A 16,913-nucleotide genomic window follows, 5' to 3' on the forward strand; every position below is an offset into this window, starting at 1 on the left:
GTCTGTCAGAGGTACATGCTGAGATTTTGTACCTGATGAAACACACCCAAAACTAAATATGTCAGAAGATGAAGCTAAACATATTTAGAGGACACTCCCGGCAACCCAGTGGCCCTCGCTTTAGAGCCAGTGACTCCAATCGCAAGTGTGTTCAGAGGAAATGAGTTGCCCGCCCAAGTGTGGAGGGTGGGCAACACCTGGTGCATGTGCGTTAACTGCACTGCCTTCCACAAACGTCGATCTGCTGCCTAAGGATACTGCGGCTCACTTCCTTGGGGTTCTTACCTCAATAACTCTGACCTGCACTTAGAAAACGCTCTGCTGTGACAGGGATGTTTTGGAAGAGTCCATGCTGCTGTTCCTGTTGAGAAGCCTGTACAGAGAACCTGGAGCAGCCCATCAACAACAGCTATTCTAACCTGACCAAATGACGCCCATTGGCATTAAACGAGTCACGTTTAAAATGTTGGTATGAACGACCAGTCTATTTTCACTAAGGAGTTAATTTAACATGAATATCCGCAGTCGTTTGGCTGATAAAAGCAGCTCATCAGTTTGGAAGTTTAGTTGTTTCAACTATCCATTTCTCTGGACTACCACTTCCTACTGGAGGGGAAAAACCAAAGTCCAAACGAAGCAGCACCAAGACTGTAAGGTAAAGAACATCTGTTTTTATTTTACAGAGATGCTGTGTACATGAAGAGTCCCCATGCTGCCATGGTAAAGAAAGTTGTGTTGTTGAAACTAACCTGATTCTGGGTTTGCTAAAAAGTTGGACTTCTTTCTATGACGCACAGCTACTTCTTGCTAGTAGACTAGATTAGACCGTCTGTGTACCTCATATCAAGTGAAAAACAAAAGGGGAGTCTCAGACTTCAGCTTGTCGGTCCAGGGTGCCACCAGTATGTGTGACTCAAAACCCCTCTGCCCCTCACGGTCTTCATTTACAAACCGTTTGCTACAAAATCACACACTACGGCCAACGAGAGGATTCTCTTGTTTTAGCACAGTTAGCCAACAATGGAGAAGAAGAAAAGCATGACAGTGGACAATCTTTACTTGGTTTCTGACAATATAAAACTAATTGCTACATCCTAGGGCGATACAGAAGTTACTCCCCTTGCATTGCTTTTTAGCCTGGAGTTCCTTTTTTTCCAGTTCGTCAGTGCTGTCAGTAGTTACTTAATGTCAACTAGTTTAGGACTTCTGAGCCAACCAGCCCAGTGACGTCACATTCCAGGCAGGCAACACTTGTTTTAAAAATGTAACTTACTACCAAATTTATTCAGAAGCTACCTATTGCTAATATTAATAATTCTCATTGAAGACACTTTTTAAAGTCCCTCTACAGAAAATCATCTCAAAAAATTGTATTTCTCCATGAAAATAATCTCTTTATGCCTTAAAGTGGCTTAGATGTAGCTCTGCCTGGAACGTGCAGGTTAATTAAAACTGTAAAACTTTACATGGCATCAATTTGCAATATTTGAGTAATTAGGCCATAGGTGTCAAACTCTACTGGCCCCCAGTGTAATTATATTTGGCCCGCAAGCTAATATTAAATGTCTTTTAGAGCTGGCCCCCCAATCTATAGCGCATGCACCACAAATACAACACATCCCAGAATGCTTTGCTCGTGCATTGGTGCATTAATGAAGACCTGCAAGCGTCCCCTCCATTTTTCTTTTAATCATAAAATGCATTTTTTGGGTTGTTTATTGTTGGCCTGTAAACAAAGGGTTCCATTGAAAATGAACTCAAAAGGTTACAGATAGACACAGGTCTAAGACTTTTTTATTATTCTATTCATTTATATTAAAATAAGAAACGAATGCCACTGATGCATCTTACATTTAAAAATGTATATCTCATTTGTTCAAATTACTAAGCTTTGCTTGCTCCAGTCTCACTGTTTAAGCAAAAGTTAAGGTTGTTTCCATATGAAAAAATGTACCATTATATACCTGGAGAGAAAGGAAAACACGCACAATTGCACAACTGTAGTCAAAATTTTTTTTTTTTTTTTTTTAAATATCGAGTCTGGCCCGCGACTTAGTCCCAGCTTTATATTTTGGCCCACTCTGTATTTGAGTTTGACACCCATGAATCAGGTCATTGATGTTGAACTTGTAACCGACTCTAACGAAGCTTAATGATTATCTCAGTCATAATATATCTACTTACTTGAGACGCAAATTTTTAATAATTTTCAGAGATGATAATAAGCAGCATTATTAGTCAAAAATTGATTAATTGATAACAGAAATTGATTGCCATAGACATTATTCTATACACCATAAAGCTATTTTAACAACAGACACTATTGCAGCCTGGTTACACATTTAGCTACAGCTACCCTGTCCCAATTGCTCACAGCTCATCTTACAAACATAAGTCCTGGCTAGTAAAAATGCCTATTTGGTCTCTTTATCAATATCTGGAATAGAAACTATATTTTTCATCTTTACCATGCAATTTAACGATTTCATTTCACATTATATTTCATATGGCTGCAAGGTGGATCAGCGGTTACCACCGTTGCCTCCCAGCAAGAAGATCCCCGGTTCGTGTCCCAGTGACGACGCCGAGGATCCTTCTTTGTGGACTTTGCATGTTCTCCCTGTGCAGCGTGGGTTCTCTCCGGGTTCTCTGGCTTCCTCCCACAGTACAAAAACATGTTGAGGCTAATTGGTGATTCTAAATTGTCCATAAGAGTGAATGTGAGTGTGCTTGGTTGTCGGTCTCTAAGTGTAGCCCTGCGATAGAATGGTGACCTGTCCAGGGTGTCCCCTGCCTTCACCCTGAGTCAGCTGGGATAGACTACAGCCCCCCGCGACCCCAGTGAGGATCAAGCAGTGCACAGATAACGGATGGATTCAATTTTATACTTTTTGTAACTCTGTGATGGGCATGGTCAAACTGTTGCTGTGCTGGGTTTTTCAGTGGAAAAGCACCACCTTCCATCTCAAAAACTTTAGCCAAAAGGATAAAGACATATTATTGCCTTATAAAAATGTTATTCATCCTTTTGTTTGTAGCAATATATTTTCAATTAGCAATACATTTTACACTACAAACGGTTTACTGTCGTACCTCAAAATCTGCATTTAAGGACAAAAAAAGGTGAACTCTGCTCCTCTGTGAGTCTGGCTGAACAAACCTGACAAAAGATTAATTTTACAATTCAAATATCAGATCATTTTGTCATCTCATGCAGTTACTTCATTAAACCTACACATCACTGTTTAATTCACATTAGTTTCAAAGGGCCCTGATTCACGTGGACACTGGTCATGTGAGCATCCGGTCTGGGCATAGCTCTGTCTAGACATGTCAGTCTGGTTGGAACACTCAGCAAAAGCACAGACATCTGATGATGAGTATGTTGCATTTCTTTATAAACTCTGTCCCAATATAGGGCTGATTAGTCGTATTCTTAACTTTTCTCACGGTTACCACTGACAACATTTACACAAGTGAAGTCAGTGCAACCTGATAAGCTGCATACTGAATAACAGAACTGAGCTACAGTTAAACCCCACAGTGAAGCAGAAGTAACAAATGTGAAGCAGATTGCTTCCTTTTTCACTCCAACACATATCAAACACACACTCCATTTCCATCTTTGACCAATATTATATGTTGACTGATATGAACTTAATATTTGTGTATGTACTTGCATGAATTAGTACTGAGTATAGTGTGCTTTAAGTGATGTATGTCTAAGCAATCAAATCACTTCAAAAAGAAAACACACTGCAAGGCTTGGTTTTATCTAAACAAAACAAACCCTTGCAGTGTAAACGGCACACAACGGTGCCGGCAGGACACTGCGTAGCAGCCAATGGAATGTTATTCTGTAAACTTAGAAAGGTCAAAGGCCACTTATAGATCAAGACCAACACAAAAACTCCTTGACTATAAACTATTGGTAAGTCAATACTCATATTTTTTTCATATTCATGTTCTTAGGTCTTGGATCTAGTTGGGTTCTATGTCCGGAAATACGTGTGTTTCTACATACTAATGCAAAAATATGGTATGGAAACAAAATAAAAGCACCTTACCTCATAGGACCAGACACACTGAACCTTGGCAAATCTCCTGACACACCGGCCCACCTCCACATCTTCGTGGGTAGTGTACATCTCCTGTAAACACTCTCGGATGTGGGGCACCATTCTCTTGAGGACTTCGCGGCTCATGATGACACCTGGCCCTCCCATGCAGAAGTTCTCCCCAGGTTCCAGGGCCAGTTTCCCAAGCTCATCTCGGGCACCCATTCCTGTTTGGCCAAGGAAGATGGCCTCACTACTGTTGAGGCTGCGCAGGAAACTCTCCAGTCTTTCACTCTTGATGTAAACGTCATCATCTGCCCTCATGAACCACTCATATTTTTCCAGGTAATGGTCGTGCATATACTTGAGCATCATGAAGGACTTCTTCTGGGGTGGGTACGAGTCATCCACATTCCTCAGAGCGACTATTGGAATGGGTATGGATGTATCAGAGCCCTCACTGGAGAAGAACTCCACGTGACCTGGAATTGTCTGTGCCCATGTCCTGTAAAGACAGAAATGAATGAAGTTGAAAAAAAACATCAGATAACAGACAACTGTGATTATCTCTAAGACGTAACAATTTGCAGCTGCTTATGCCACACAGTAAGAGCTCCATAAAGACTTACAATAATCTGCACTACAGTGTACACACTGCACTGGGTGTCTGTGTGTGCACATGTGGTCCACATGCATTCAGTTGGCCACTTTTAGGTGCAATCAAAGGCAGTTATAATTTTGGATATTGACATGAACATAATTTGCACCACGCAGAACCCAGTGATTCTTTAGAGACAGACAGTACAAATTTGTTGTCGAGTGAATGTGAACTAAAGGTAAATTTCCCAAACATTTTTATAAATGACTAAGGTTAAACTTGCGTATTGCATGTCCCCGTGTGGTACATACAAGTAACACACAAAAGACATCACCTTTTGTGTGGTTACAGACTTCCTACTGTACGATGGAGAAATGTTGATTGGTTTTGTCACACTGCTACACTTGACACTGACGGCATCCTGTCAATAAATAGCACTTCTACCGCTGGACAAATTCTTGTTTAAAGTATAGCCCTTTTTCTCAGTTTAAAATGCATGATTGTTATTGACTGATCTTAGACAGGTTGCAGTTCAACGTCCTGGCATACAGTTAGAAATTATTATTACTATTTTGTAAAGCAGTAAATTTTGTCAGCTGGATCCCTCCATAGTGTCACGCTGTGCAAAACATTCTTCAACAGCACTGCTATGGACTCTGTGGCACTCCTGTTTTAATGAACAAAAGAAAATGATTGTGAAACATAAAAACATGCTTCCGGTCACAGTAAAACTCATGGAGTGTACGTGAGATGAGCTGTCAGACAGCTGCTAGAGACAGTTGTATAGATTAAAGAGAAAGACACCACAAGCTCAATGCCGACAAACACTGTTGTGTTAGTACTAAACTCAGTGTTGCTTAGCCAGTCTATTCTGTAAAACATAATGGTCTGGCTGCACCACACTATTATTCTGCTATAGGGGGGAAAAAACGAGCTGGTCTGTTTGTATTTCTTAAAAGAAATCACAGCCGTCGTGGGAGAGGTGAAGTGAAGGATGCCGCTTTGGTGCTCCCTCAGAATAGTGGCCAGCGAAATTGTTGTGGTGAAACATTTGCACGCAGGGAGCACTATGATTAAAATGGATAATCCACAAAAAATAAAAATAAAAAAACAAGCTGGGCTGCCATACTGCATGATCCAAATCCTCTGCAAAACTTTCAGTTTCAGTTTAATTTTTAGTGTGGTAGGTTGCTGCCTGGAGGTTGCAGTTGTTGTTTCCTAAGTGAAGAAAACGGTAACACATATAGTATAGTGGGCGGAGAATGCAGACATAAATGATCGGCCAATGGCAGGCTTTTACCTGCAATCTACATCTGGCGAGTCAGACTATACTAAACTAGATTCCTGGCAGGGATGAGGGAATGTAATACAAAGTAAAAGCCCACACTTCTTAAAACAATTTGATTATTTTTCTCACTTCATACTGACATACTCCTTGAGAGGAAACAACAGACAACAGCTACACATGGTTTTCCAGAAGGTCAAACTCTTGGAAGTAGCTATTTTAGTTGGTGTATTGTTTAATTAAACAGTTAACAGGTAACAAATCCAATGGAAACCAGCAGCTTGTGTGGTGTCCCATGGGACTGACTCATCAAGCTGAACAGAGTCCACTGGGACAATCTGTAAAACACTGAAACCTCTTGATTAACTGATTTTTAAACAAAGGAAGTTTACAGTTTTGTTAGAAAGGGCTAAACAAAAAGTCAGAGCAGCATGTTTGATGAGCTGCAGTAGTGTTGAAAGATCCTCTCTAACTTGTACTGTAAGTTACAGAAAATGCTGAGCGACTGGATTGAAAAACTGGTGTCCTCCAACATGTTAATGACCACTCCTACACCAAACTATAGCTCCTCCGCTGGGACTGCTTGTATGTCCTTAACTGCTCTTGCTTGCAGGAGCATAATGTCCTGTATTCATTTAAGCATCAACTGATTTTGCAGAATTTTACCTATTTACCTAATCATGATGAGATCATTACCATAGATATTTTAACCTAAATGTAGACAGTCTGTCCAAAGCTATTGAATTTCTAAATATTCTAAATTATGCAGATTTTCCTCATGTCTCTGGTCTCACCATCATTCTAGACATGGTGATTACACATCAACCTATTGTTCATGTATTGTCACCTGTCTGATCATTTTTTATGTATTCTTCTCTGTCACAACCAGCACAGTATGGGAAAATACCAAAAGCTTCATTAATCATTGCTGTCTCACCCCTGAGGCAGCTGCAAACTTCAAACTTAGGTAAACTATTTACACTCTTGCAACAGTCAAACATAAAAAAGTTAAACCCCAGAGAGCCCCTGAATCAATAGCAAAAATATCAAATTAAATAGACTTAATCATGCAGCAGAAAGAAAAAGAAAGTCTAAATTACATGTCCATCATGACATCTTCCAGGAGCATCTTATTGTGCACAACAGGGCAATCAGAAATGCTTTCTCCAAGCTGATCAGTGACAATCAGAACAATCCCAACATTATTTTTTCTATGATTGACCATCTGATTAAACCTGTCCCCTTACTGAGCCTGCCGATGTTTTTTCTGTATCCAGAAGTAAACAGTTTGCAACACACTTCAGGCTAAAGACCATCAGGTCTCATATCAGGCAAAGGGACTGATATGTCAGATTCCCCTATTTCACTTTGTCATGTACCGCTAAAGTTTTTAGACCTCAGTGCTGTTGAACTGCCCCTCAAAGCAGTCTTACAGCTTAAGCCCTCTCTTTTTCCCCTTGATACTTTTCCCACCACATTTTGTCAGCCTTTCTAATGAAAGGGGACACTCATGGGTATCTTATCCCATATCTAGGTTTACTATCAGTATGGCTGACACACAGAAACTGAAGCATAAGCTGTGGTTTAGTTTTTTAAACATTGCTGATCTTCCTGAACCAAAATCGACACAAAGCAAGAATTTCATTGAACTGTGTAACTGTCTGGTTTTCTGTACATATGGCAATAAACCTCTTGAATAGGTCCATCATAGTGCTTTTATCCCTTGATCCCTTCTGCATATAAAAGAGTCAAAAATGTGCTATGGTGGAGAAGCAGTTTATATTTCCTGAGAAGTTACTGCACCCAGTGGCTCCCTCAGGTTTTCTGGTAGTTGTCTCTAGGTGCTCCTTGGCTCCAATGGAAGACCTATAGCCAGGCTGTGTTCAGCCACTGTGACTGCAGCCTGTGGAACAGCCTGCCGTTAGACACAGACTGTATATAGAAGCTGGATGTAGTCATAGTGATGTCTCTCATTGGTTTGCGGACATCTGTTTTGTTGCCTCCAGTTTGGCATTTGGTCATCATCAACTTGTGTTTTTGGGAGACAGAAGTGACCATATTAGGAAGAGACAGTGGAGCTGGAAAGGAGTGCAGGGTGGGCCTAACTGAGAACACAACGACACCAACGTATGCTCACTGGTACTGGCCTGGCTTCTGGCTATGCCATGTAAAACTCCTGGCAACAAAGTTTGTATAGAAAATGTATGTCTATATATGTACTTCAGCATTATAGGAAAGAGCATGTCCACATTTGGCAAAGAGAAACCATGTAACACCAGCATAGCTGAAGTTTCATTGTGTGGGCGAACATTAAACCATGTGTATTCACCTAGAAAAAGCAAACTGTAACAGTGTGTTTACCAATTTGCTGTGCAGGTCTACATAGGTTACATGTCTACATAGTGATAGAGAAATGTAACAGGGAGTATGTCAATGTGGTAGAGCTGGACCCGAATAGCCGACTATTCGTTCGCTGTGCTGGAATCAGGATATCAATGTTGATCTCCAAATATCCCCCCTCCCCATCGCCGCCACTGCCACTGATGGCGGAAACGCCCGGTCACTGCTGCCCCATCAGACTGAATGCTCAGTACTAAAGTGTCAGTAGCATAGGTTGTTTTTAGCAGCTCCTGTTCATTTTGTTGTTGATGATGGGCAACACAAACACTGCACAAATTTGATCTGCATGGAGGGCCTGTTGTTAAAAACGATCATTAGAGCCAATAGTACGCAGACAGACTCTTCAAACACAGAACCGTCTGGCCACAGAAACAGCTGATGTGTTTGGCAAAGACTAAAGGCTTTTCAGAAGAACTTCATATCAATTTTGATGCATGATGGTGGAAATTTTGTGGTTTCAGCATTTGCTCCCTCAGGGCCTGGACTGCGTACCGTCACTGATTCAGCTATCATTGCCATCATACCAAAGAGTGCGTGAAGATAATGTGTGGCACTTGATCTGAAAGTTAGAGTTAACTGGAAACGGAACTTTCAGCAGATAGTGATGATAAGCTCACTAGTAAATCCGTCAAAGATTGTTTCAGTAAGAGGAAATGAAGCGTTATGAAAAGGCCTAGTCAACAGCAAGATTTGAATCCCATTCAGTTCAAACCTTCAAAGAACTTGTATTTGAAAGGAAGGAATTTAGTATGCAAGTCAGTTTTTCTGCAAACCAGTATCTGAGACAGATGGACAATTGTGCAAAATTCTTACAAGTTATTTCAGCATTGGTTGTAATGTTAGCTTCTAAGGCAACTACATCATATTTGCACAGAAGAACATTACATCTGTTGATATTTTTCTTAAATACTTTAAAAAGCATTAGATATGTGGCCAGATGGAAGCCATTTCTGACTTAAAAGCACATGACAGTGCATTGGGAGACTGCAATTAGGGACCTGAATGACTATGAGAAGCAGAATCCTCTGGTCCCATAAAAGAAAGATTGAACTATTTAGTCACAAATCTCAACTGTCCATGTAAAAGATGAGGTTCAACTCATCAATACCATCATTACAGTCAAATACTGTGGTAGCAGCATCATGCAGATACCTTTTCCAGAGTACTCAGTCTGGGGTGTAGGTTTACATTTCAACAAGATATAACCTGAAACATAGGGTAAGAAAACACAAAATCCTCGACTGGCTTAGCCAAAATCTGATCCCAAAGCGCTATCTCTGTAGAGACCTGAAAATGTCTGTGCATGGATGGTCCTCATTCAACCTGGTTGCGCTTGAGCAATTTTGCGGGGAGGAAAGAGAGCAACTGCCAAAGAAAGTTGGGCAAAGTTTATAAGATCATGCCCAAACACTTGAGGCGGTTAATGGTGGCAATTATGCTTTAACCTAGTATTAAGTGAAAAGTCTGAACCTTTTTTTTTTTTCTACTTTAAGATGCTTAAAAAAAATCTTTCTTGCACTGTCATTGTTAAATATTGTTTGATAGATTAGAAAAGAAAAAAATGCATCCACATAAAACCTCCTGACTTGGTACATTTAGAATTTTCTTCCATTTTTTAATGCAGAAAAAGACTAGACAGTGAGATATATGAATAGATGTCAAAAGCTGTATATGGGTAATAATAATAATAATAATAATAATAATAAATATCTGCTGCTAACTTGCTACCCAATTCTACCTAATTGTGTTTTTCCAGTCGCTGTGTCATGTCAGTGCCACAGCTTCAGATCGACAGTAGTAGACTGTTACCTTCCATTTTGAGAAAATGCTAAACGGGGAATGTGTGAAGAAAGCAGCATTGTCCTGTGAGTGGCATCACATACCTGTGTGCTGCCACGGCTCGGCTGTTCAGGTACTTCTGGGCGGTCATGACACCAACGAATAAGAAATTGGTGGACCTGGAGCCAGGCTTCTCGGTCGCCGGTGAACCGTTAACTTGCGGTGGCCATAACGCTCCGCCGTATTCCTTCCTGAGACCCCCGTTCAAGCCACATCCAGCGGGGTTTGCTTTTCGTTTGTGTCCAGCCTTCTTCAACTCGGTCGCCTTGGGTAAAATGAGCCTGGAAGCCAGCGTGAACCCGACCACCAGTCCCAGCAGAACACTAAACCATGCTCGTCTACTTCGACCTGCCATTCCCCAAAACTTCACTAGCTCGCCGCGTATCTCACTGTATCCGAAACAGCGTAACTGTAAAAGCACACCTATAAAGTCAATTTAATTTTAAAAAGCTGGATGAAAACAGCAAAAACTATGTCGACAGAGTTCCTATGTCCCCAGAAAAGCGGGCTCACACACACTCTCTCATGGTAGAAAAGCCCTTTTCTTTCAGATGCCTACGTAGCATCGCAGCAGTCTCCTTGAAGCCGCCACCTGAACCTTTCTGTCGCCGCTTCCTCCGTTCATCCAGCCGTCCGACACCAGCCACCAAGGACAGACTCAACGCCGATCGACAAATACAGCAGTTTTTTTCTTAGCCTTGAATAGCGGCCACATTCTCGCCATTATCTCACCATCGGAAGAATGTCTGACTGTCGAGATCGCTGATCGCGAAGGGTTTAACAGTGGTTTGACCCAATGGAATTTCCGTAGAAACGCTCTGACTGGCTGGCTGCGAAGATCCCTTAAGCCATGCTGCGTTCATGTTCTACGGGAAAGCCCACAACTTATAACCATTGAACTAATCTTTAACATAAAGCTGGTTGTCTAAAAACTCGGATTGCAGTTGCTCAAGCTTTAATCATTCAACAACAATAATGCCCCCACTTGTTTCTAATGTATAAATTGTACATGGATTGTTTGTCCTTGTTTCAATCTTTCTTCCTGAAAAATGTTCTTGGAAGTGTTTGCTAAGTAAAAAAAAAAAAAAAAAAAAAAAAACGAATTTAGCTAATCATATGTGTGTACATGCTTGGTCAATAAACCAAATTTTGATAATACATTTACGACTAATAGACGATCGTTTGTTTTTATTGTAGTTTGTTAGTTATTATGAAATTATTATTGTTGTTGCTACTGTATCAATTCAACTAATTTTGTGAAAGTTTTATTTATTTATTTAAGTCATTGTCCTTGTATTGAAAATGGCCCCAAATGCAGCATGGCAGTTCTCTGACCTCTGGCTCCCTCGTGTGGTTTTAGCGGTGAACGTCCCCACGGCGCAGACTCCTCGGTGTGTGGCATAAATTTAGGTTATATCTCCAAACTTTGTTATTTATTTTGACAACGCACAAAATGATCCCACTAAATGTCTTTTCATTACCATTTATATTTATATTCCACCGGAGTTCTTCTCACAGAGGCCTCACAAAACACTAATCACAAAACATTACAGTATTTTTGAATTTTGGTGATTCTTGTTAATATGGTGTATGCAAAGTTCGCTGAAGAGTGTCAGGACACTCACCATACACGTTTCTTTTGTACCTTAAGCCAGATTAATGTGCAGTATTTTAATTACTTGTGCAATATTTCCCTATCATACAAAACATGTCAATATAATTTGCAATCTTTCATTATATTCTATAGCCTTATTTTTAGCTCAATTTCCAACAGCCTTCAGTCTGTATAGTTGACACATCTCACGTGTTGCCAAATACTTCAAGAATGAAGTCCATATAATAGTAATATGCAGTATATTGTTTGTCATTTTTGAGCGTATACTAATAAATGTCAGTTTTAACCTCACGACACAGTTGGTGGAAAGCAACCACAGCAACTCTAAAAACTGCAGTTTCCTTGATTTCGTGAGATTATTGTTGCTTACATTTGCATGTCAGAGCAAGTAGGGATCATGTCGAACAGAAATTCAGGTTGCGTTGTACAGTGATCCCCATAGAACGCTTCTCAATATATCCAGAAATATGTCATTAAAATATGGCGGAACCAGTCTGGCATTATTGTGACCCTGTCTTTTTTAAATGCTGTTTTTTGCTCAGTGACCCCTGCCAGATTTGTATGTCCAAACAAATCTAATCAATGTCAAGTGTATCTGTGACAACAGTTTGAAATTATTTATAGACAATTGCTTTTAAATAAAGCGCAAAGCCACTTCAAGGACCAGGAAAGAAGGGTTCTTTATTCACAGAAATGCTCAAAAAACGCCAGCATTAAATGTAAAGCTTATGTTCTTTGATAATACTGCATTGTCTGATCAGAGTTAACAGAAAGAGAAGTAGCGGTAAACATAGTAGTTCATAGTAGTTAAACCCCTTTTGCTCTTCTTTAAATGCACATGTTTTATTTTGTTTAAGTACTTTGAGAGCAAAGAAAACACAGGAGTCAAAGTCTCTCTATGTGTTTGCATACTTGGCTAGTGAAGCTGATTCTGATTTTTTCCTGGTACTAAATAATTCAGCGCTTTACAGGAAGCTGAAGAGAAATCTTTTGTGATTACAGTACAATGGCCAGTAATCAGACTACAGTAACATTAAAAGCAACTGGACAGGTCAGAGGACTTTTCTTTGAGTGTTTCTTATCAGAACAGTTCCAGTAGTTCACCTTTGTTCTTAAAATCCTAAAGGCAGTCAGTGGTAGTTCATGGCTGGTGAGGCACTGACTTCATCAGAATCTGATTTACAAATATATGCACTCTACAGAGTAGCTTATTTGCCGTTTGATTGGCAGCAGTTTACGGGTTATGTTTCATATCTGCATTCTTTACACATACAAGCTGTAGCTCACAAAACGCATGTTTCTTTTTGAATTTAATATTTTTGTTTGTTTTTATTGTTTTTGAAGTCATTGCGGTCTTACCTTTACCTTTACCTTTAAATGAAGTCCATGCGCCACTCCTTCAGGACAAAATATTTGTTACTTTTTTGTAAAAGTCTCCTTGTCTTCCTTCGCTTCACTTGACTTGCTAACTGTATATCATACCTAGTCCAGCTTGCTGTCACTGACTCTGCAGCCATAGAGTCACAAGAAGCATGTCTGGGATCAGAGCGCCCCCTGCCATGAGGCAAGAGAACTGCCTGCCTCACCTAGAACCTCTTCTCAATCGTTTATTATGCTCAGCACACGAAACACGTTACACACATACAGTTGGTAACAAAAACACTGTACATTATCATATACATCAGCTAAGCTATGGAAAATCAGTTCATATATTTAATGTGTTTGAACCGTTTTATTGGCAACATCCAGACAGCAACACGCTGTCACTGTTTTGTTTTTTGATTTTTAAAGATTTGATTTTTAAACATAAAAAGAGAGGCATTTGTCATGCATTTGGAGCCAAAAATATGTCAACTTATCAGAAAATGTATTTAACATCGTATAAAAGTCTGTAATGAATACCAACAATTATTGTTATTATTACCAATGGGAGAGCATTTCTTCAGGATCCAGCAACTTAAAGCAACTTAAATAAAGTGGTGTAGTATGTCCAAATCACAACCGATCAATGTTCACTGTCCTGGTAAAATAAAATTTAACAAAACAAACAGGAATATTTTGCACTCTCGTTCGTCTCATTTCCATTTCTTTCACGCAATGCATGACGGTCCATATTGCTGGGTTAGTGACCATCGGCTGTGCACTACTTTTCACGGTGCATTGTGGGATATTTTGAGTGCACTGTATAGGGTGTAAGAGTGTTTAGTGATTCAAGCCATTTTAAAAGCATGTTATTGTTTTGTGTGCCTTTGTATACCCGCTTTCATCTATAGAGGGTCTTGAGGGGGGCTGACACAGAGCATAAAGGCCTCACAAGTTTACCACAGGGCCGACACAGAGAGACAGACTATTTTTGAGGTGCAATTTAATAATTGAACTGAATGTTAAACCTTAAAAAAGAAACATGCATCCAAGCAACTTATACAAAACTGTAACAACAGTCAAATCTACTTGTGTCCTAATCATAGAGCAGTGATACTGACTACTGAAAGTGTCCCTTTTCACCTCAGCTAGCCACTTCTGGTAGCTGATCACAAACTTCTGGTAAGTTTCTGGTTGTATCTTTGACCCCTCCTCTTTGTTTATCTAAATATGTTGGCATTCAGACACAGACTTGTTTGTTTAGCACAGTTCTTCATTCTTGTGTTAAAGGCCTCACCGTCTCTTCCCCAAATATATTTCTTGTCATTGTAGCTAAATAAATCAGTTTTTGTTTCATGTGACCACAAAACATTCCTCCAGTAGGCCTTTTTTTGTGTCCATGTGATCAGTAGCAAACTTCAGTTGAGTCTTAAGTTGCTGCTTATGGAGAAAAGGCGTCTGTCGTGTGCAGCAGCATCTCAAGTCCATGGCCATGTAACACACACTTGACTGTGGACACTGTTTTTCAGCAGCCTCCAATTCACTGCAGATCTGCTTTATGAGGAGTTTTGGTTGACTCTTGATCATCGTGACCAACTGTTTCCCAGCAACAGGTGATAGTTTGCGTTTTCTTCCTGATCGTAGCAGCAACATAACTGAGCTTTATACTTAAAAATGATTGTTTGTGCAGATGATAGGGGCATGTGTTGCTGCTTTGAAATGGCTCACAATGAATTTATTGACTTTTCCAGATCTGCACTCAGCTCCTCAGACTTTCCCACTGTAGTGTCTGTGGCTGAATCTGATGACTGTTTCACATTAGCTCAAAGTAGTCAGCAGCTGTAGTCAATCATCATAGTAACTCATAAGAATTTTGTTTATTTTGATTGGGGGAACGATTTCAGGGTTGTATTGTCATCATAAAAATGTTCAATCTGCCTGAAATGTATAGAAACTGTTTCTATTTTTCACTGAGCAGTAATCTTGATAGCAATGAAAAATAATTTAGACAGTTTCAGAGTTTATATCTGAGACAGATGTAATATTTGTGCCCTTAAACTGTAATGAATGAGAAATTCAGTTTTCACAGTAAAAGTCTTTAATTTCATTCATACAGTAAAACACACAACACCGCTTGAGTTAAATCTGAAAAATAAAATTCCTTTGAATGACTATCATAGTGAGACTTCAGTGTGGTGGTGCTAATTCAGCACAGAATGACTGTTGGGTTCAACATTTTAAAAGGTTTTAAACCTTCCAGTTTACTGGTCAATCTGTAATTTTTTTATTTATTTTTTTCTTTATTGTATTTTTACATTATTTGTCTGGCAACCACAGCTGGCAGTTTTTACCCTAAAAACAACAGGATTTTCTCTTTTTTTTAGTGTACATTTTCATATGACCCATGTGTCTGATCCTTGAACTGTAAATATTAACATGGTATCATGTTCTGTTTGACACTGTTCTGTCATTTATAGAGTGAGTGCAGCATTTACCAGGCTGTGCCCACTGGAGGGCAGCGATCACTTAGTTGTGTTTGTATTAGTTGAGCTTTACCACTAATGTCATCATTACAACAATCAATAGGATTTAAAATACTTGTATAATTCCCACAGCTGTAAGTGATATACTATTAAACTCTACTTTATTTCACTGGTAAAATGATGTTTAATGTTTAACGATTCACCATTTATTGTTGTCTTGTTCAATTTTCTTGTTTTGGTGTGCATCAGAAATAAATCTACATCTGTTTTCAGCATTTTACATTTTGTCAGTTGCTTGTAAGATATTTTGAGCTGCATCTGACTTAAAACAAACAAACAAACAAACTGTATAATTGAAGTTTGATTGATTCATTTCGTCATTTACTGATGTATTGGATGCGTTGGTTAAGTGCTGTACACACAAGGACACAAAGCCTCTCCGGCTGCTTAAGAACAGCTGAAGGAGACGACACAGTGAAATTAAAATATGGATGCATTTCTTTTCACCCCTCATCCCTGCAGTTAGGCTTTGGCTTGGATCTTCTTTTTGTCTGGGTCTCGCAAACATGGACCCACATTTAAACTGCAATATAGATTTAAAACTCTAAACGTTTTAAAGTGTGCAACAATCGATGAATAAGATATATAAGATATATCTGCGGCTGTAAATCCCACTTTATAAACCAGAGGAAAAACAATCTGAAAGTTTGTAAAGAATATAGAAAAGGTTTGCCTTTAGAAATAAAACCCCAATAAGGTGTAAATTCAGTCAGTAGAGAACCTGCACAAAACAAATGCTTTTGTGAGCATCATGTGCAGAGATTCACAACAGAAAAAACAAGTGAAGCTTAGTGCTCACACTTTACATACTGTGTGCATCAAACACATGCACGCAGAGATGCACAAACAGCTCTGCTTTTACAGCCGAATCCAATGAGCAGATGAGAAGGCTGCAGACGGTGACAGTTTGTGGTTTCGGGGGGTGGCGGCGAGTCCTGCTGACACATTTCCCTGTAGTGACATTGTGCAGCTTCCAGGAGTAAGCAAGAATAAACAAACAAATGAGATAAATGAATAGATTAGTGAGTGTTAGAGGTGCTGGTGGGGGTGTTGTTATGCAGACCAGAGCTGTCCCTTATTCTAGTCTTTATGGTAACTTAGGCTTACTGGTTAACTGTTGTTTGGTGCTGACCTCATCCCCCTCTCAGAAAGAAAGAAAGGTGCATTCACCTAAATTCTTAATTGATCCTTTAATATGTATTACATGTTGCAG

General features: G+C 39.6%; 1 protein-coding gene across 1 annotated transcript in view; it reads right to left on the reverse strand.

Moving 5' to 3' along the window:
• Positions 1-10,933, reverse strand: part of chsy1 (chondroitin sulfate synthase 1) — a 56,195-nt gene extending 45,262 nt beyond the window's left edge. Inside the window, exons 1-2 of the mRNA XM_008282151.1 lie at positions 10,225-10,933; positions 4,068-4,563 (exon numbers count right to left, since the gene is read on the reverse strand). Of these exons, the coding sequence (XP_008280373.1) occupies positions 4,068-4,563; positions 10,225-10,535 (807 nt within the window). The 5' untranslated portion in view covers positions 10,536-10,933. The remainder of the gene's footprint in view (positions 1-4,067; positions 4,564-10,224) is intronic.
• Between the last annotated feature and the right edge of the window lie 5,980 nt (positions 10,934-16,913).

This window comes from Stegastes partitus, unplaced genomic scaffold, assembly GCF_000690725.1.
Source record: "Stegastes partitus isolate 25-593 unplaced genomic scaffold, Stegastes_partitus-1.0.2 Scaffold260, whole genome shotgun sequence".
NCBI lineage: Eukaryota > Metazoa > Chordata > Actinopteri > Pomacentridae > Stegastes > Stegastes partitus.